The sequence below is a fragment of the Mobula birostris genome, chromosome 6 (genome assembly GCF_030028105.1).
Source record: "Mobula birostris isolate sMobBir1 chromosome 6, sMobBir1.hap1, whole genome shotgun sequence".
NCBI lineage: Eukaryota > Metazoa > Chordata > Chondrichthyes > Myliobatiformes > Myliobatidae > Mobula > Mobula birostris.
In genome coordinates, this window is record NC_092375.1 from 72,473,950 (window position 1) to 72,496,759 (window position 22,810).

General features: G+C 40.7%; 1 protein-coding gene across 3 annotated transcripts in view; it reads right to left on the bottom strand.

Moving 5' to 3' along the window:
- cnksr2a (connector enhancer of kinase suppressor of Ras 2a) overlaps window positions 1-22,810 on the bottom strand; it is a 562,236-nt gene that overhangs the window by 389,938 nt on the left and 149,488 nt on the right. For all 3 annotated transcript variants that reach the window (XM_072260647.1, XM_072260646.1, XM_072260648.1), the window contains exon 4: window positions 10,957-11,044. In XM_072260647.1, coding sequence (XP_072116748.1) covers window positions 10,957-11,044 — 88 coding nt within the window. The remainder of the gene's footprint in view (window positions 1-10,956; window positions 11,045-22,810) is intronic.

Below are 22,810 nucleotides of genomic sequence, written 5' to 3' on the forward strand. Positions count from 1 at the left end.
ATCACGGAGAAGGCCCCAAAACCAGAGATTGTTTTCACAGCCACAAGTCTCACTGGCCAAGCAGAGTGACCACCTTCTCAGGAATGACATTATCTCACAGGAGTAAGCAAGCCTCCACAGCGATGAAACTTTTGGCCTGAATGGGACAATTTAAAATTTACTGCACTGTGGGTGTCTGTATATGGTAGTTGCATTTTTGTATATAGTATACTGCATATTTAGTAAGATGCATTCTCTATTGAGTTGGAGTTTATAACGAAGCAGGGAGAAGTGTTGTGTATTAAATATTTTAGTGTTATTTGAGTAATCTCCTACATTTATTGATTTATTAAGCATTCTTGTTTAAATAATTCATTACAGCTTATATGCAAAAATATGTTAATTGCATCCTAAACCCCGTTTTAAGCAAACTCAAATACTCCCGTATTTTTGGACTCACGTGAGTTTCTTTGAATTAGCTTAACGTTTTGAAGTTACAAATCATAATGGGGCGGGGGAGAGGGATTTACTATCCCCTGTAGGGTCCTACAGTCCAATGCCTTGCAGCTTCTGTACCACACAATGATGCAGCCAGGCAGGACACCCGTGGAGGTGCTCCTGTAGAAAACTGTTAGAATGAGGTCAGCAAGCCCGGTGTGCCTCAATCTCCTCGGAAGGTGTACACACTGCTGTGCCTTCTTGATTAATGAAGAGGTGCTGTGGGTCCAGTTTAGATCATCCATTATGTGCACACCAATGAATTATGTGCTCTTCACTCTCTCCATGGCAGAGCCATTGATGTGCAATGGAGAGTGGCTGAACTATGCCTTCCTGAAGTCCACAATTATCTCTTTTGTCTTGATCATTTTGAGAATCAGGTTGTTGTCCTCACACCATTTGACAAGCCTCTCTATCTCCTCTCTGCTTGCTGATGAGGCCAACCACTGTAATGTCATCAGCGAACTTGATGATGTGGTTTCAGGTGAAGCTGGCAGTGCAGTCGTGAGTCAGCAGTGTGAACAGCAGTGGGCTGAGCACAGAGCAATAGGGAGCACCAGTGCTCAGCGTGATGGAGTCTGAGATGTTTCTGCCAACTCAGACTGACTGGGGTCTTTCTGTCAATAAGTTAAAGATCCAGTTACATAGAGGGGTGCTGAGTCCCAATGAGGACAGTTTACCCACCAGCATTTGAGGGATAATCATGTTAAATGCTGATCTGAAGTCAATGAACAACATCCTAGTGTATGAGGCATCGTGTTCTACATGGGACAGGACAGAGCCAAGGCTATGACATCATTAGTACACTGGTTTGAGTGGTAGGGGAACAGGAAAAGGTCCAATATAGCTGGAAGGTGGGATTCTATAGATCCATTACCAGCCACTCAAAGCACTTCATGCAAAATGCTGAAGGAACTCAGCAGGCCAGAAAGCTTCTACAGACAGTCAACATTTTGGGCCGAGACCCTTCATCAGGACTCATGTGTCCCAATGAAAGGTTTCAGGACAAAATGTCAACTGGTTACTCTTTTCTATAGATATTTCCTAGCCTGCTGAGTTCCTCCAGCATTTTGTGTATGTTGCTTGAACTTCCAGCATCTGCAGATTTTCTTGTCTTAAAGCACTTCATGGTTGTTGAGGTGAATGCCACTGGGCACTAATCATCTAGGCCAGTTACTGTCACTCTCTTGGGCACTGGAATGATGGTGTCTGTCTTGAAGCCTGCAGAGACAGTGAACTGTTGCAAAGAGATGTTAAAGAAGTCTGCTAAGACCTCTTTTAACTGGTCGACACAATCCCTCAGCAACTGACCAGGTATGTTATCAAGTTACCAGGCAGCCTGCTTCTTTAAATAAGTTTAATTCCCCATGTATCATTGGCTCATTAAAGATTAGCTTTATTGTTAATGGCACATTTTACAGGATGTTTCGATGAATATGGGACACATTTATCTTTATCTAATTGCCTTAAACCTGAGCTCCCAGTTCAGGAAAGTTCTGCGACTGTAAACACATCTTCTTTATTAAAACCATTCTGATTTTAAACACCAGACCAAACTCCTTCAATCTTTTCGAATGTGCAGAGAAGAACCAGTATCGCCAGTAAACTTTGGCCCCACATTGCTGATTAAAAAGCAGAAGGGGACAGATGCTGGAAATCAGAAATAAATGCAGAATCTGATAGAAATACAAAATACTCAGCAGGTGAGATAGCATCTGTGGAAAGAGAAACAGAGCTAACCTTTCAAGGTCAATGGCATTGAAGAGTTCTGATGTGGATCGCTGACCTAAAATATCAATTGCTTTTCTCCACGCAGATACCATCTGACTTTGATTTTCTGGTGCTTGGTTAAATCTGCACCACGTCCTTCAGGCCCCGACTTCCTTTCAAGCCACAGACAGTCAAAAATGAACACAGTGATCTTCAGGGGAGGCAAAATAAACCTTTTATTGAGGTTTATTCTGAACATCTGAGGGCATCTTCCACTTTGAACTCTCCTCCCACTAATTCAGTCATCATATAAATATCCTTATAAAGCAAAATTGGAAGACACTAAAAGGCAATAATGGGTGCATTAAAGGACTATAGAATTTACCTGGCTTCACCTCCCCTCCTAACTTTCTCTGTAAATGTTGGTTACGAAAAAAAGGAAATCCTACTTGCAAACACATGAATATTCCTACATGAGAAAGCAAGTGAGGTTCTTAAATCACACTTCTTTCCTCATTTAAATTTCGAGGTAGGTACAAATATTTGAAGGGCACAAGGTATCAGTTACAGAGTTGGCCTCATAGCAAGTAAATTACAAAATTAACTGATAAACTATTTAATTTTTTGGCACCTGTGATGTGTCAGGCATAAGTCAGTATTAGTAGGTTATGAAATTAAAACAACCTTGCAGTTGGGAATCTGTGTTAATTGCAGAGAAAGAGGTGTGGGGGTATGGAAAAATAGCCTCATCAAAATGTGCAAATTAACATGCTAATAGAAGATTTTTCCATTCTTATAGAATGGTAATTGAACCATAATCCCTGGATATTGATACAACAGGAGGCTGTTTTAATCAATTTAACTGGGACATTTTAAAAAATCTGGGTGTACAATTACTACTACTAATTATCAGTACTAAGAATGAAAAAGGCATATATTTTAAACTTCCCAGTTTTGCAGATCACACAGTAGTTAAGCTTGTTACTCGCTTGTATTTGGAAGTTCCCTTCACAAAGCCAGGATTATCGCCAGCATGAAATTTGCTCCATAGATTGAAACAGATTCAGAATTTGTTCATGAAAATGAGTTGCAATGAGGAAAAATCAATTGATTACCTCAAAATAAAAGGTTGGGCACTAAGATATTGAAGTATTGATGACAGAGGAAAGGGAACATGTGGTGTCGATTGATTCACTTTATACTGTGTTTTACTGCTGAGTAGGCAGAACTATCTAAAAATGTATCCAAATACATTTGAATCCTCACTGAAATTACATCATGATGGTGCGCGCACACACGCAAACACTCACTATATATATATATATATATATATATATATATATACACACACATACACACACACACACACACACACACACACACACACACACACATACTGTGTACATACATCTATTGATGCTTCTGGACACATCTTCAGTGATGTTCCTGGAATCATCGGGTGTTTTGGGTCTTTCAACATCATACAACCTTCTCCAGGTGACCCAGCCGGGGCTGATCAGACCCCAGCTTGTGTCCAGATGGCTAGCTACTTATGACTCCATGGCTCCCCTCTTTTGAGCAACAGCCATCTTGAGGCCCTCTCTGCCACATCGGTGGTACTGCAGATGGCTCTCCTCTTCCTCTCTCCCTCAATGCCCAAAATGCTGAAGGCTCTAACTAAAGAATGGGCTACGAATCCCCGACAACCAACCTCCACTGCGAGACACCTCGCTCTCCATCCAGCCTGCTGACAGTTGCTGACCAATCCTGCGTATTTGGAGAGCTTCCTTTCAAAGGCCTCTTCAGAATTTGTTCATGAAAATGAGTTGCAATGAGGAAAAATCAATTGATTACCTCGAAATAAAAGGTTAGGCAGTAAGATATTGAAGCAAGTATTGATGACAGAGGAAAGGGAACAGGTGGTGTTGATTGATTCACTTTATACTATGTTTTACTGCTGGGTCGGCAGAACTATCTAAAAATGTATCCAAATACATTTGAATCCTCACCGAAATTACATCATGATGGTGCGTGCACACACACAAACACTCACTCACTCTCTCTCTCTCTCTCTCTCTCTCTCTATATATATATATATATATGTATATTTGGGGGAGAAAGGGGAATGAAGGTGGTGTTAGTGATAAGAAAGTTGGTGGTGACAGGAAAATGCAAGAGAATAAATTAGTAAGCATTCTTTCTTCTAATAGAATAGGATTTCTATGAAATCCTTCTCCTTCTGACTACAAGGAACATAAAGCTCCTTTACTCATTTCCAGTATCCTTTCATATCTCACAAAAGCCAATGGCTCAGCCACTCAAGGGTCAGAACAGTGAATAGACAATGCACAGCAAGGGCTCCATTCATTTGCTCACCCATAACTACTGTTGGGTTCCTAATTTGATTACCCAGAGGTCAAACAACAGTAAAATGACATGTTGGCCAAGAAATTCCTTGGATGCCATTTCACTGATGTTAAGTAATGACCCCAGTATTATGTTAAAAATGCATTAGCACCAATTGTTGAACCGAGATAGTGGTATCTTGTTTCAGAAATACTGTGATTTAAGGGATGGATCATTGATTAGCAGATTCCTTCCTAAGTATGAGCTTAGGAAGTAGCCCTTAAGAAGGGTCACACTCCCAGTTGGTGATGAGGAAGGAGCACATTCTTGAATGGTAGGAGAGGAGTGGAGTTTGCCAAGGTCTTCGCAGTGGGACATAGTCTTCTGAAGAACAGTGCATGCAGGGAGCAGTCTTACTGTGCAAAGGGCACTCTTGAAAAGAGCAGTGTGTAAGAACTCGAAACACTTCCATGAAGCTTGCACTCTTGAAAGCCTTGCAATGTAGTCAAATGCCTCTTTCTACGTATGAATGTAAAAACAGAAGGTTCCCATATTTATAGTTGACTGACCTGTTAAGTATTTCTAGCATTTTCTGAATTCTGTTGCTAACGCAGAGACTTACTCAAAATGGCATCCTGCATAGCTAGAAGCTGCCAGCTGACAAAACAGCTAAGATCTAGTGTGGGAGACTGTGATATGAAGTTCTTTCTTCCTACCTCCCACATTATTTTAATACCCAAGAATGATGCACAGTGTGGCTAAATTTCAATCCGCACTCAGGGTCTCTGATTCTGGGATGGCTCAAAATTAGGAAGTCAAGTGGGCCACATGCAGGTGGAGAATCAAGCAGTGTAGGTGTTCCTCTGACAGAATGTTGCTTTGCTTTGCTTCAGTTGTTTATGATTTAAGATCCAGTTATAGACGAAGACCTATTTTGACAAGGAAGCAATGAATTCACAGGATCTGGAGCCTGTTACTAATTAAGATTCCCACTCTTGCACCCACACGGAGATGCCTTATGTCAGGAAATCTTGTGTACCGTTACACAACTCACACTTTTAGAATCGACGAAATTCACACAAAAGAAGTGGTTGGCAAGACTAAGTGGCAGAAAACTTTGGAGCTCAAATCAACAACCAGCTGCCAGGATGACAAGCACTTCATCATTGGCTTTATTGGGCCTCTCTCCCGTTAAAGTAATACAGCAATAAATACACGCTATCTGTATTTTTAGTACTGGTGCTTAAAGTAGTTGTTATATGTTTACTTATTCATGACTCCTTTGGCATGTTGCTTCTTTTGTTGATATTTATAGATCACTGCAATAAACAAATAACTGAATTTCATTCTGCTTTGGCTCTTTTAAACACTGTTCATAAAGGAGAAATTGATATCATTTGGATTAGATATGCCTTTATAAATTCAAAGATCAAAAGTAAAGTACATATATGTCACCATATACAACCCTGAGATTCATTTTCTTGCAGGCATACTCAATAAATCCATAATAGAATAATAACCATAATAGAATCAATGAACGACTGCACCAACTTGGGCACTCAAATAGTGTGCAAAAGGCAACAAACAGTGAAATTGCAAAAAAGAAAGAAATAATAATGATAACGATAGTAATAATAAGCAATAAATATCAAGAACATGAGATGAAGAATCTTTGATAATGAATCCATGGGTTGTGGGAACATTTCAATGACGGGGCAAGTGAAGTTGAGTGAAGTTATCCTCTTTGATTCAAGAGCCTGATGTTTGAGAGGTAATAATTGTTCCTGAACCTGTCGGTGGGAGTCCTGAGACTTCTGTACCTTCTTCCTGATAACAGCAATGAGAAGAGGGCATGAGCTGGGTGGTGGGGTTCCCTGATGATAGATGCTGCTCTCCCGTGACAACGCTTCATGTGGATATGGTCAATGGTGGCGAGGCCTTCACCCGTGATGGACTGGGCTGTATCCACTACTTTTTGTAGGATTTTCCATTCAAGGGTATTGGTGAATCCATACCAGCTGTGATGTGGCCAGTCAATATACTTTTTATTACACATATATAGAAGTTTGTCAAAGTTTTACATGTCATGCCAAAATTCACCAATGTCCAAGAAGGCAGTGGGGATTAATTTAAATGCAGCTACATGAAAATATGCTTTGCCCTTAAAATCAAACTTTTAAAAACTTTATAAAATTATAAAACTTTTAACAGATTCAAGTCTGCCACAGAAATAAAAGTTGTTGAGAATCCACAAGGGGACTTCCTATTTTAATGAGGCCATAATTGGTATTGCTTGTAACATAATAAGGACAATTTTACCTTTATGTTCCTGAACATTGAGTACCCAATTTAATTCTGCTTCTAAACCCCATCCGATTCACACCTGAAAATTTCAGATCCACATTACAAGCATGAAGTAATCAAATCACAATACTGGATTCAATTAGTTGAGAGCAGGTGGGTCATTAACAATTGCAAAGAGCTCTGATACCACACTGTATCTTGTACAATAAGGCTTAAGATCTCGGAGTGTTTTGATCATTCTGTGGAACACAGAACCCTAAATCAGTTAAAAAAAAATCAGTCTGTAAATCTGATGTCAGAATAATGTCTGTAATTTTAATTTTAAACCCGGCATTACTGTTCACTTTGCGCTCTTACACTATCCTGTTTTATTCAATTACTTGCTTCTGAGGCGGCTCAGTTAATAATCAATTCTCTTTTACTCTGAGCAGTGTAGTAGCTTATGAAAGTTGACCATCTCCTTGGAGATCGCAAACTATGCACAGGAACTGCAGATGTAAGTCCAGAAATTTGAGTGCGTAGAGTTCGGTGCTACATGATTGAAAATGTACCAGACATGAAGTGAAATATGATAACTACATTTCCAGGTTATTTTATGTTACTCTAAAAATTTGACTGGGCACTTCCCAATGTAATTTTACTTGTTCCCTGAGGTATTTTAATAGCACTGTGTTACAGAGACCTTAGGAAGAAAAGTCTGTCGTTTATTTTCATACTTTCATCCTTTGGTGTTCTGCCCAATAAGACACATGACTAATGTTTCCCTCTGCATTCTTATGTGGGTTAGCTTTCATTTCTAAAACATACGATTTTCAGAATTTTCACGTATATGTTCACAACTGTAATGGATGCTGTGTACATCACAGGATCTACAACTATTATATACAACTATTATATATACAACTATTATATTCATGCAAAATCAAATCCTAGATCCTAAAGTCATTTTTTTAATTCAATAGTATATCATCTTAACATATCCAAGGCATCCCCTCTTCTGTCAAGAAAATAATGGCTTTGAACATGGAAATATTTTTCATATATACATTGATGAGTAAAGGGAATTTAAAATAGTATTATATGCATTCAGTGTTCAAGATATCAACTATGATAATATTCAGTTACCCATAATTCTTCAATTAAGTTTCAGTTACATTTAGTAACAAGCTAACTGTGCAAGTTTCATAAATTCTTTAACTTCCATTGAAAGCTCATTATTTTCAAACTAACATTTAAGTTCACTGGTTGAAATGGTGAAACATCAAGATACTACTTCAGTTGTAGTTTTTTTTTGGAAAATGCGGTATTAATTTTTTATTGGTAATTGTAAGCTGAGATTCCTGCAAATGAGCAAAATTTCTTGAAATCAATATAAATGAAACATAAATAGAAAATGCAGAGACAACAACTGCCATGGTATCTATTCAGCATTTTTCAACAGCAAACTTTAGGTAAGGAAAAGAATAGGTAAGTGCTCTTAATCACTGTAGTTGTTTATTAATTTCAATTGTTAAATCATTTAGCCCCTTTTAAACATGGAAAGTAGAAACATAGAACATAGAACAGTCAACACAGGAACAGGCTCTTCAGCCCACAGTGTTCTGCTAAACCAGCTAAAGAGCAAATTAACAACAACCAAACACCAATTCCTTTTACCAACACAATGTCCGTATCCCTCCAAATGTCTCTTAAAAGCCTCAAATATATTTGCCACTACCACCATACCAGACAGCACATTCTAGGCATCCACCACTTTCTGAGTAAAAAAAAAACTTACCCTCACATCCCCTTTGAAACTATCCCCCCTCACCTTCAATGTATACCTTCTGATGTTAGACCTTTCATCCCTGGGAAACTGGTACTCTCTGTCCACTCTATATGTGCCTTTCATAATCTTATAACCCTCTATCAGATCTCCTTTCAGCCTCTGGCACTCCAGAAAAAAACAACCCAAGTTTATCCAGCCTCTCCTGATAGCACATGCCCTCTAAACCAGGCAGCAATCTGGTAAACCTCTTCTGCACCCTCTCCAAAGCCTCAACATCCTTCTTATAGTGGAGCAACCAGAACTGTATGCAATATTCCAGATGTGGCCTAACTAGAGTTTCATAAAGTTTCAACATAATTTCTTGACTTTTGAACTTAATGCCTTGGCTGATAAAAGCAAGCATTCCATAAGCCTTCTTAACCACCTTATCGACCTGTGTAGCCACTTTCAAGGAGCTATGAACTTGAATTCCCAAGATCTCTCTGCTCAGAAACACTGTTAAGGATCTTGTACTGAACAGTGTACTGTCTCCTTGCATTTGCCCTACCAAGGTGCAAAATCTGACATTTATCTCAGTTAAACTCCATCTGCATTTTCTCTGTCCATTTCTGCAACAGATCATATCGTGCTGTATTCCTTGCCAGTCTTCTACACTACCCACAACTCCACCAATCTTGGTATCATCCACAAATTTATGAACACACCCATCTACATTTTCATCCAGGTCGTTTGTATAGATCACAAACAGCAGAGGTCCCAGCACAGATCCCTGCAGAACTCCAGCTTGAACAACACCCTTCAACCACTATCCTCTGTCTTCTATCTGCAAGCCAGTTCAGAATCCAAACAGTCAATTCACCACTGACGCCATGTACCTTAATCTTCTGGATTAGCCTCCCACGAGGGACTTTGTCAAATGCCTAAATAAAAATCCATGTAGACAACATCCACTGCCCTACTCTCATCAATCTCTCTCATCAACTTGTCAAAAACTCAATCAAGCTGGTAAGGCACAACCTGCCACGTTGGCTCTCCATAATTAGGTAATGGGTTTCCAAATGCTCATATATCCTATCCCTAAGAATTTTCTCCAGCAATTTCCCCGCAACAGACAAAAGACTCACCGGCCTGTAGTTCTGAGGATTTTCCCTAGTTCCCGACTTAAATAGAGGTATAACATTAGACACTCTCCAGTCCTCCAGGACCTCGCTTGTGGCTAGAGAGGCCACAAAGATACTGGTCCAGGGCCCAGCAATCTTGTCTCTTGCCTCCTTCAATAACGTGGAGTAAATCCTATCAGGCCCTAGGGACTTATCCACCTTAATACTCATTAGGAGGCCTAACACTTCCTCCTCCTTGGCCTCCAAACACCCTAATGTATACATACACTCAGCACGGACCTCCTGGTGCTCCACATCATTTTCCTTGGTAAATACTGAAGCAAAGTCTCATTAAGTACCACACTCGCATTCACTGCACCCAAGCAAATGTTCCCCCCTTTTATCTTCGAGTGGTCCTACCCTCTTGCTCTTGATGTATATATAGAATGCCTTGGGATTTCACTTTAATCCTACTTCACAAAGACTTTCCATGCCCCTCCTGGCTTTCCTTTTTCCCTTTGTTAGTTCTTTTCTAGATTCTTTACACTCGTCGTGTACTTTGTTAGATCCTAACTTCTGAAGATTTACATACTTTTCCTTTTTCTTCTTGCCTAAATTCATCATCTCTCTGGACATCCAAGGTTCTCTTGTCTTTCCATCTCTGTCCTTCCTTCTAACAGGAACATACCCTTCCTGTACTTTGTACAACTGATCTTTAAACACCCTCCACTCTCTGACGTAGATTTGATAGAGACAAGGTATTTCTAATTAACATTTCTTAGTTCCTGCCTAATGCCCTCGTAATTTGCCCTACTTCAATTTAAAACCCTCCCACAAGGACCATATCTGTCTTTACTGTAAAGTTCTGCAGAGATTATAACTTTAGCTGCAAAATATTGATAATCTATTTTATTGATTGGAATACAACATTAGAGACAGCATAATATCAGTCATATAATTGTTTTAAACCAGATACATTTTCTGCCTTCAACTCCAACTTTTCCACTAAGATGATTCCCTTCTTGCTTATTTTAAAACTGTCGACTTTTTATTAAACAAGGCTTACAGAGTTCAATACATCAAGATAAATATCTGATGTATTGAATCAGCAGAAATCAGCACAAATCAGCAGAAATTGATCATTTCAAATCAATCAAACTAAAGATGGCAAAAAAATAATCACTGACACAAGGGCTCACTGAAGAAACAAAGAAGCAACAGAATTTCTCGAAAGGGTTATGTTTCCCTTACTTGTTGTACAATAGTAGTCAGTTCCAGGCAGAGCTGAATGACATTGTTTCGAGTAACTGAATAGTCTGTCACAGCAGCAAATGGAGATCTGGGGAAAAAGTAAAGTTGTAAATATAATTAATGTAATGCATAACAAAAAACAATTGCAGGTCAAACAGCTCTATTTTACAAAGTCCAATACATCAATAATAGAATTAATTAGGCTTTGCCTGAAGTGATAATCAACGTATTAAAATTTCAATACAAGTCGGAACACAGGATTAAATAGTGAGTCAATCATTCTGAAAAACGTAGCAGGAAACAGTAAATTCAAATGATACAATTTAAAAATATAGATCTTTAGTTAAAATATAAACTACAGATGATCTATTTTAAGTGAAAAAGAGGAAGATTCATTGGAATAAATATATTTTCCAATTTTATTCAAACCATAAAATGCAAAAGTTGTCACATTTTTCAAGTTGCATGTGTAGGATTTAACATATAGAATGGTCAACTGGTGCTTGACCTTACAGAGCTCTAACACTGAATGGTAGTATTTGACACGGGAAAGGATCAGTTAAAATATACTTCCCAATTATGCCACATTCCTCCTCAGCATAACTCCAAGTGCTTCCCACATGATAAGCTATTTTGAATGCAGAAAGCAAATGAGGCAGCCTTTTTCCCCCACACAGCAATATTCTACAGCCAGCAGTAAATGGAATATCAATATAATGTTTAGATGTTGACGGATAAAAAACTGTACCCGACACAAAGAAAAAGATAGTTGCATCATGTCATAGAGAATTCTTGCTGTATTCCATGGAGCTGATTGTAATACAGTATAAAGAATCCTCTGATTGGTGACCCAGCTGAACTAATGGTCCAAATTATGTTCATAAGGTTGCATTTAATATGTTAATAAAGTTAAAACGGGGGGTGATCAAGGAACATAAAGAGCATCTGAAACAAGAAGGCAATCCAGTGAGAAAACTTGCCAGCTAGTTTCACAGAAAGTGAGTTCAAAGAAACACTGATAACATGACACCCTCGGGACTTTGTTAGTGCCAGACGAGCAGAGTTTCTGAACTACTGGATGTAAGTCTATTAACACCCAAACAATTTTCTAGTTTATCTTTGGTTTAACAATGATATAAGAAATCTTACAGTGAACTCAGTAAACTTACGGGGAGTGGGTCTCCAGGCTCTAGATCTGGCTGCAAACTGACACACATTCCTGACTTCTACAGTTTCAGACCCCACCCCTGTTCCAGCTAAACACCATGCCCACAATCCAGATTCCAAAGCCAGCAGTATTCCAGACTCGAAGCTCTGGCCACATATCCTGCTCACATTCCAGACTAATGAGCAAGCCAGATTTCCAAAAAATTGAATCCCAGATTACCGAATGTTCACTGGATCGCAAATCTATCATTATATTTCCCAAGATATTGTCATCAGACAGTCCTAGATCTAAAATTTACTGTTTATCATAGATCCACGGGCACCCCAATAATTCTTGTATCCTGGGAGACTCTGCATTAACAATGATGAGGCCAATAGCTATACGAGTGCGGTGGGAATAACCTCACAGTAATGTCTGGCATCTACACATGCACAGCTGAAGAACGAAGTCCAGAAACTGCTGTCGGAGCTCCTCCACAGTTGCATCCTCTTAAAAACTTAGCATTGAAATGGTTGCAACAGCATGAATTTCTCTTTCCTCCTTTAATACAACCTGAAAGGCCAGTCCTGTACCTTATCATTGGGTGATCTGTCCTATATTCTTGTTATGTGGCTTTATGTGCATCAGCTTTCTTTGTGTTACCACCCTTTTGATGTTCACTGGAATGTTTATATCACATTAAAATGCAATACAAATGAAAGGTTGTGTAATACTTTACTTTTTATCATCCTTGGCACATAATAGACAATGCCCTATAGGTATGCTTGGTTTCATTTTGAATGAGAACTTAAAAAAGGACTAAACATGAAATTTTACACATGCTCCTATGCGAAAGGATGACATGGCAGACTACTATTAAACTATCCAATATTTATTTCGTGGATTAAAAACTCTTCAAAACAAAGCAGAAATGTGCCTGCAACTTTGGCTGAGAGAATAGTCATGAGTTGCAGAAAGTAGATTTGGTTACCCTGTGAACAGCTTTACCAAAAATGAATAGGCACTCTTGATTCACAATCAGCTCAACAGTATGAGATAATGGAAGTTGTCCCTTTCAGAGAAACACAATGTATAAAGGACCCTGCCCAGTATAACAAAGTGGTGATTATTCAAAACTCTTTTCATTTAAATTAAGACAGCTAACCAAAAGGAGAAATAAGATATTTCAATAAACTACAGACTGGAAGATTTAGATGTATGTCAGAAATGTATTTAGATATTGCCCAAAGAGTTAATAATATAATAACTTGCATAAAGTCATGAATTAGAGAGAACATTTAGCATGATTCAGGTTTTAATGGAGGAAGGGTGTGGAGAAGTGGATGTGTGGCGAGGGAGTTGAATGTTGAAAGAGAGGGAATGTTCCCTAGAGATTTTGTATTTAAAAGCTTCCTGTAGCCAAAATGAGCTGTAAAATCAAATGCCAATTGAGGCCGCCTTCACTAGGTCAATCATTATGCAGTTGACTCCCCAGTAACTTGTCTGCCAGCATGCATGCAGTTGGTCACAAGGCGTTCGGTAGTTTGGGCTGCACCTGATGCTTTCTCCTTGTGTTGTGCAGATGCGGTGCTTCAAGAAAATTGTGTCAAAAGTCTACATTAGAACAGATCAGATATAGATCTTTGATCACATATGTATTAAAATACACTGAGAAGTGTGTCATTTGCATTAACAACTGACGTGCATAAGGATGTGCTGAGGACATCCCGTAAGTGTCACCACACACTCCAGTGTCAATATAACATGCCCACTATGCTTAGCAGAAGAACACAAAACACATCATACAACAAAGAAACAACAGTGAAACAAGGCCCGTTCCTATTTGTGCATATCTGGACAATTCTGGGTATGTCCGCTACATGCTTACATCAGAGACTTGAAGCTGCATTGCACATTATTATATTGGTCCAGAACAACCTTGTTTGATAGTCATTTCCAGACAAAATCCCACCAATCACAAAGCTGGACCCCAGGCCCCTCTGAGCATGAACAACATCCAAAAAGTGTCAGAAGAACTCAGTGTGTCAGGCAGCATCTATGAAGGGACACTTTGGTTTGAGACCCTGCACCTAGAGGTGAAATAAACAGTATAAAAAGATAGAGGGAAGGAGTAGAGCAAGAACTGGCAGGTGATTGGTGAATCCAGGTGAGAGGAGATGATAGGCCAATGAGGGAGGGAGCGCAGAGAGAATGATGCAAGAAGATGGGAGATGATAGGTGGAAGTGACAAAGTGTCTTTTGGCTCTTCAGCCCTTTGTCACTTCCACCTATCACCTCCCAGCTCTTGCTCCACACTTCCCTCCATCATTTTATACTATCTGTCTCCTTTCCTTTTTCTAGTCAGTCTTGACCCGAGACATTGACTGTCCATTTCCCTCCACAGATGCTGCCTGACCTACAGAGTTCTTCCAGCACCTTTGTGAGCTGCTCCAGATCTCTAGCAACTGAAGTCTCTTGTGCCTCTCCTTCTGAGCATGAACCACATTAGTGTGCCTGATGCTTCATGAGCATCAAATGCTCACCTGGTGTTTCCAATCTTCCTACTGGACACGTTTAGCCCAAATCTACACAAATTAAAGCAGAACTATTTGGTTGAAAATTGGTTAAAATAAGTTTGCTACATCAGCACTGTAGCACACCCAGTATTAAGCAATTTTGTGACCTTTGCGTGACGAGGATAAAATGGCATTAGTGCAAAACACCTAAAAAGATAAAATCAGTATTTCAGTACATTCAAACAGATCAATCAGTATTGCATATTGATTTAGTGCGTGTTTTCAAATATCATCAAACTAATTCCTTTGGTTATTCAGTAATATTTCAAAACTAACTTTCTAAACTATTGAAAAGTTCATGCTTATTAAGATAAAAGAGAAAATATCACTCCAGATACCGGGGGGTGGGGGAGGGGGGCGGTGAGGTGAGCGAGGAAATAAAGTTAATGAGATCAGGGCAGAATTGAAAGCTGTCACAGATATACTCAACCAACAGATATCTATTTCCCTCCCCCCTTACTTGTATCAAGCAGCTAACTTGAAAGTTTTCACTCTCATATAACTACATTTTATTGAACAAATGTATCTGTGAAATGCAACATAAACTATTTATAATGGAAAAAGAACAGCTAAGACTTCCATATAAAAAGAATTGGATTTCAGGAAGATTACAAACATAAGTATGACTGAAGATGTACAATTATACAGCATATTGCTGTTTCATAAACAATATTTAGGAACTATTATCCTTTGGAAAACATGTTCCTCCTACACAAGACATGCCAATAATTGTATCCATTTATATAACTAGTATGTATTATTTTATTATATGCCAGCCAAAATAGCATGTGAAAATTGTGGTCATCATCTGATCAATGAAACCAATCAATTGGTTAATCTCTCACGTTTCATTTACTTGATATTCATTCATCAATAGTGTTATACTTTTACTCTGTCCACCTAAATCAATACCACAACATTTGCCTATGAGAGCTATGGTCACCTCGTTGCTTGTACTGCAACCTTCCCTCACATATTTATCCATCTCAGAAAGGTCAATAGAAGGTTAAAAGAAACTAATTCACAAATATTGAGTGATAATGAAAATAGGAAAATGTAAAAGTCACAAACTGTCAGCAAAAAAAAAATCTAATAGTATTGCCCAGGTTTTTGAATAGTAATTAATCCATAATTTCTTTTATTTTGGCAAATTTAACCATCATTATGTCAGGAGCTGTGACATCCAAAGCAATTCTAACATATCTGTCAATTAACCAGTAGAGAAGCTGTCCTTGCCTTTTCTGTCTGATGAAATTTGGGAGTGGGTGGATGACTCTAAGTGGGACTTGTGAAGTCTCTAACTTCCACGCTACCCTCAAATCTACCTGGCCCATTTCCAACACTTTCCTCCCTTTCTCAATTTCTCCATCTCTAACTCTGGAGACAGCTTATCTGCAGATATATTCTATAAACCCACTGATTCTCACAGATACCTGGACTATACCTCTTCCCACCCTGTCACTTGTAAAAATGCCACCCCCTTCGCTCAGTTCTACCTTGTCCGCCGCATATGGTCTCAGGATGAGACTTTTCATTCCAGAACTAATGAGATGTCCTCCTTCTTCGAAGAAAGGAGCTTTACTTCCTCCACCATCAACGCTGCCCTCACTGCATCTCTTCCATTTTGCGAATGTTTGCCTTCACCCCATCCTCCTGACGCATCATCAGGGATAGGGTTCCTCTTGTCCTCACCTACCACCTCAGCAGCCTCCATGTCCAGTACATAATCCTCCGAAACTTTCACTATCTTCAACGGAATCCCCCACCACCACGCACATCTTTCCCTCCACCCCTCCCCCACTTTCCTCAGGGATCACTCCCTACACGACTCACTTGCCCACTCATCTTCCCCAATGATCTCCCTCCTGGTACTTATCCTTTTAAGCGAAACAAGTGCTACACCTGCCACTACACCTCCTCCCTCACTGCAATTCAGGGCCCCAAACAGTCCTTTCAGGTGACACTTCACCTTTGAGTCTAATGGGGTCATCTATTGCATCCAGTACTCCTGGTGTGGCCTCCTGTATATCAGTGAGACCCAATGTAGATTGGGAGACTGCTACACCAAGCACCTACGAAGATCCCCGAGGAGTCCACCAGAAAAGGTGGGATCTCCTCGTGGCCACCCATTTCAATGCTACTTCCTATTCCCATTTTGACATGTCATCCATGGCCTCCTCTACTGCCACGGTGAGGCCGCATTCATGTTGGACATCAACACCTTATATTCCATCTCGGTAGCCTCCAATCCGGCATGAAGATCGATTTCTCGAACTTCTGGTAATTGCCCCTAATCCTTCACCATTCCCCTACCCGTTTCCCTCTCTCACCTCGTCACCTTACCTTCCCATCAGCTCCCACTGGTGCTCCTCCCCTTCTCTTTCTTCCATGGCCTTCTATCTTCTCCTATCAGTTTCCTCTTTCTCCAGCTCTTTATCTCTTTCACCTATCAGCTTCCCAGCTCTTGGCTTCACCCCCCCCACTCTCCCAGTTTCACTTCACCACTTTGTACTTCTTCCTCCCTATCCCCCACCTTCTTGCTCTAACTTCTCATTTTTTTTTCCTTCCAGTCCTGATGACGGGTCTCGGCCCAAAACATTGACTGTATATTCTTTGCCATAGATGCTGCTTAATCTGCTGGGTTCCTCTAGCATTTTGTGTGTGTCGCTTGGACTTCCAGCATCTGCAGATTTTATTGTCTTCTTCATTCTGGTGCCTGGCAAACATTCTGAAAAGTGCATGCAGCCCAACCAGTTAAAAGACTTTAAAAACAGTGGCTACTGGGCACCTTACAGATGTCTCATGAATAAACAACTTGATTTATATTTATTGCAGGCTTAGAGCTTCTAGTTAACATCTGTTGTTTAGTTGGCAAGTAGCTTAGGACTGTTGTGGAGCCCAAGATAATTCATCTGCAAACCAGCTAATGAATGCAAGTGCAAGCCTTCGTGAACAATACAAGGACAGTTGTCAAGGTCTGGGATAGACGTTTCCATTGCTGTTTCAGTCTCAGCCCATGCTGTTCTTCTCTAACCCTGCGAGAACATCTATCTTCACTTTCCTCCCCATATCTTTATCAACTTCCCATTTCAGTGCAAGGTTCTGATAAAGGTCTTCAACCTGAAATATTAACTCTATTTCTCCTTCCTCCAATGCCGCCTGACCCATTGAGTGTTTGTTCCCAGCACTTTCTGTTTTAATCCCCATATGTGCATTGGTGTTATCCACCCCAACCACTGCATGTGAGGAGTTCCACACTCTATCAACTCTGGCTGAAGAGGTTTCCCTAAGTTCCTTAATGGAATTATTAGTCGCCTACAGTATTTTAACAAGCCACACTTCTGGACTCTCATAAAAATTGAAATGCTGGCCAGAAAATTAACTAACAGAGTCCCGCGGCTGAAAATCACTTATGGGTTGAGTTGGGAGATTGTGACCATTTCTGGGTTGCATTTTGCCACTCTCGAAATTCAACCAAGCACTTCCTAAAGTGGTAGGAAATGCATGAAAACTGCAGCTTCATCACTGTGGACATTGTGACAAAAGAACCAGTTATCAGAAGATTGATGCCGATAAGAGGACAATGGGGGAACATGCAAGGTGCTAATAAGAGAGAGAGAGACGAGAGGGATTAACGAAAAGGATACACAGATCCGAGTATTGTCAGAGACCAGTGGCTTTGAACCCTGAACTGTTTGAAGCTTGATGGACAGGCGATACCCCAGCAGGGGGATAAAAAGGGACAGGTTCGCTAAGGCGAGACACGACTCCACGAGGTAACGAGACCCTGGAAGCGGTGTGCCCCCACAAGTTGGTGGGAGTTTTGGAGGTCTGATTGCAGGACCAGCCATAGACGCACAGGGTAGAAAGGTATGGGTCGGTGGGAACCCGGTGTGTGTGTCCGCCCTTGCCTGGGTGCCGGATTCACCGCAGAAGAACGATCGTTTCTGGAACGGAGGGGTCACAGTTGGTGACCTCAGAAGACATTACAAAGGGCTCGCCCGAAGGCTAACTGCGAGGAATATCGAAGGTCTGTTTGGAATCCGTTTTGAATATTCATTCGCTTTTGCTCTCTCTCTTCTCCCCGCCCCAACAGCACAACAGCGATTACTGCGAACTGAACTAAACTAAATTGAACTGAACTTTGCGTCACTTGAAATTGATCATTTACCCCTAGACTGTGATAGAGCTTGATTGATCCTATTATCCTAGTTCTGGGTACATGTGTGTTTTATCACTGCTAAACTGTTGCAATTATATCCTTTTGATTAGAGTACTGTGTTGCTTATTTCTTTAATAAAACTTTCTTAGTTCCAGTAATCCAGACTCTAACTAAGTGGTCCATTCCTGCTGGTTTGGCAACCCAGTTATGGGGTACGTAACAACATTTACTGTGGTAGCACGATACAGCTGCTGGCCTGACAAGCAACAATCCTTTAACCGGGACTAATGTGGATCTCTAAAGACTGGTTTCTAAAGTCTATTGTGGGCATTTCAAAAATGCAAGAATGATGATATTTTGTGGCCCCAATATCCAAAGAACAGGATGCAAGACAACTAGCACAATAAAGGGTTTGCAGAAACCATTTAAGAAGAATTTAAGTGAGGTAGCTGAAAGCAGAACTAAACAACTGTCGGAGCAGGAAAGTCATTTGAGAAGAGGACAACACCTTAAGTGGATGACAGCAGCAGACAATGGCGGCATTAAAGAAAAGAATATTATCAAAGTGCAGAAGAGCACTTGCAATATTTAGAGCTCCATCAAACAATAGCTTCTGTTAACTCCAGATGGCTACCAGTGATGGTTTCATCCATGCAAAATCCAAGACAATGTGTGTGTTAGTACAGGCTTTGCCCAAGAAGGTTCCCACAGAGGCCTTTCATCTCTGAATTTGCACGAAAATGGAGACTGACGATCACAGGGAAGATATTTTTAGGAGTAGATTATGGACACATGCATGTTTAGTGAATTCAAGTGGAGAGATGCAGCGTAAAGAGATCAGTGGGGGAGGGGGTTAGAAGGCTGAGGGACACGGAGAGAAGATTTTACAGTAAGGGCAATCACAGGAGATGATAATGGAAGATGAGAGACCAGTGGATCATTGGTATGGGAAGACATTGGAAGGGGAAGCAGTAAACTTGGGGGAAGGTGGGAATGTGTTGGCCAGACAAATACTCACGAGCATCAAAGAGGTGTTGGGATTCATAAAGTAAGCTTTAACGAAGGACGTGTGTGGAAAGAGATAGATGTATTGTATTCCCAGAGAGCGGACCAGATAAACATAAGCTCTGAGTAAATAAGGCCAACATGATTCTCAATTCCTCCACCCTCCCACCCTGATTATGAGCTGCTTCTGTGTCATAGCTCACTAGTATTCACAGGCCTCACCCATACTTTATAATTTTGTGTAGGTGCCATCAAGATAAACACGGGCTTCCGTGTATATTATGTAATGCCCTGGTTATGATTTCTACTACAATGCATTTTAGCCATTTTCTGCAAAAGCAGTGTGTCCTGCTGGTAGTATGTTTGGGTTTCAGCTAAGATAAGAAGCCCTGCTCTTCAACTTCGGGATGTTTGTGTCAGCCAATCAAGATGGTGGGATCTGGAGAAAGCTTTAAAGAGAGTGGGGTGGAGAGAGACTTGTGACATACAGTAGTCTGATTTGGGGTATATTTTGGTGAGATTTGTGGAGTGGGACAGAAGGGAAGATGCCACAGAAACCCGTGGGAAGGAGAGTCCCTGTTGCAAGAAGTGTTTTGTGCAGATGAATGGCTGCAAGGAGGAGGGCCCATACTCCTGGGGGAGAGCTAGTCTGGCCAAGATGGAGTTCAAGGGAAGTTCAGACTGTGGCGGGGGCTTTCACGCAAATCATGGGCTTGGCGCTATGACTAACGGTTGTACCAAGCTTTGGAAGAGACGAGCTCCAACGGTTATGTGCACATTTAGACTGGTTTAACTGTGATGGGCCCTTTTATTTTTTTTGTTTCTTTCTTTTTTTTCTCTTAATAACTGTTTGATAAAGCTGAAATTATAATTTTATGTGGTGTACGATCTGTTATTTCTTGCTGACCGACAATTATGTGTGGGCAGTACTTACGCAGAATTCACTCAAATCGAGGTTTCTTTAATCGGAAAATCACAACGTTCCTGTTTGGTTGAACTCCAAATCATACCGACCCTAGACATATATCATTTATGAAAGGAGACCTTCTCACCCAGAATATATATCTCTCCCAGAAATTCCGTCACATGGAGCTCTGTACAAAAGAACATAGTGCTACACAGTGGAATTCTATCTAGTGTATCTGAACTCCAGCAAATTCTTGGGTGGCTCAGAATCACAAGATATCGCTGACTAATTAGCCAGTTAAGAAACATATTATGCAGCTGAACAACTACCAGCTTAAAGTCTCCTTCATATCTGACAGTGGATGTGCACCCCAGACAGTCAACTGTAAGATGAATACATGCTTCATTCATTTTGAGATGTGTTAGTGACGGCTTTGTGGCAACATCTGATCTTCATTTGAAACCCTGATCTGTGGTTCGGTATTGATAGAATATGGAAAAACCAACATGAATTACAGACCAACATTGACTCAGAAATAACAAGATGACAAAGAGCATTTATTCGATTCCATATGTGTGCATGCACAGGGTAGGAGAACCTGGAGAAGGACTGTCTATGGGGGGAGTGCACAGCTCGAAGGGTACCTCCACCATGCCACTGAGACTGAGCCTGGGAAAGGCCCAACCACCTCCATCCGCCACCACCTCAATGACTGACACCAGCCAACGCTGCAATAGGACTTGCGGATCACAGGTCGGTCTCTTCAGTCACCTCAAGACCCACAAGTGACCAGATCAAGCACCAGGAGAAGAATCATACCCAACTACGAGTGATCGCTGATGATGGTGGTGATATGACAGAGAGTCATAGAAAAGTACAGCACAAAAGCAGGCCCCTTGGCCCAACTAGTCTGTGACAAACCATTTAAACCACCTACTCCCATCGATCTGTACTGAGACCACAGCCCTCCTTACCACTCCAATCCACGTACCTATCCAAACCTCTCTTAAACATTGAAATGGAGCTCCAGCATGAACCACTTCCGCTGCCAGCTTATTTCATGCTCTCATGACCCTCTGAGTGAAGAAGTTTCCCCTCATGTTGTACTTAAACTTTTCACCTTTCACCCTTAACCCATGACCTCTAGTTGTAGTCCCACCCAACCTCAGTGTGTGCATGGATGTGCCAGCCTGTGTCTCACCTTCTAGCCAAAGACATGATACAGAATTTTCAAAATTCTGAATCATCGAGTTAAGAAAGGGCAAGTTTTATGAAGACAAATTTGCCAATCCTCCACCTGTCATGCTCACCAAGATGTTTATACATTTGTCTTTTTTGCTGTCCTTGTACTTTATAATCATTAATATACGTTAATGAAAGAACCCCCTTTCTTTGTTTTCAGAATGACGATTAATATCCCCAGCATTACCTTGTCTTAAATGTTACAACATTCCACCCCCAAGACAGCCTGAAGACAGGAAGTGTGAAGAATGGTATAAACATCACTGAGGATCTCACATGGTCTGGATATACCGGCTGTGTGGTGAAAAAGGCAAAACAGCACCTCTTTCACCTCAGACAATTGGAGAAGTTTGGTGTGGGCCCCCAAATCCTAAGAACTTTCTACAGGGGCACATCACTGACTGGCTGCATCACTGCCTGATATGGGAACTGTACTTCCCCCAATCGCAGGACTCTGCAGAGAGTGGTGTGGACAGCCCAGCACATCTGTAGATGTGAACTTCACACTATTCAAGACGTTTATAGTGACAGGTGTATAAAAAGGGCCTGAAGAATCATTGGGGACATGAGTCACCCTAACCACAAACTGTTCTAGCTGCTACCATCCGGGAAATGGTACCGTAGCATAAAAGTCAGGACCAACAGGCTCCAGGACAGCTTCTTCCACCAGACCATCAGACTGATTAACTCATGCTGACACAACTTATTTCTATGTTATATTGACTATCCCGTTGTACATACTATTTATTATAAATTACTATAAATTGCACATTGCACATTTAGATGGAGATGTAACGTAAAGATTTTTACTCCTC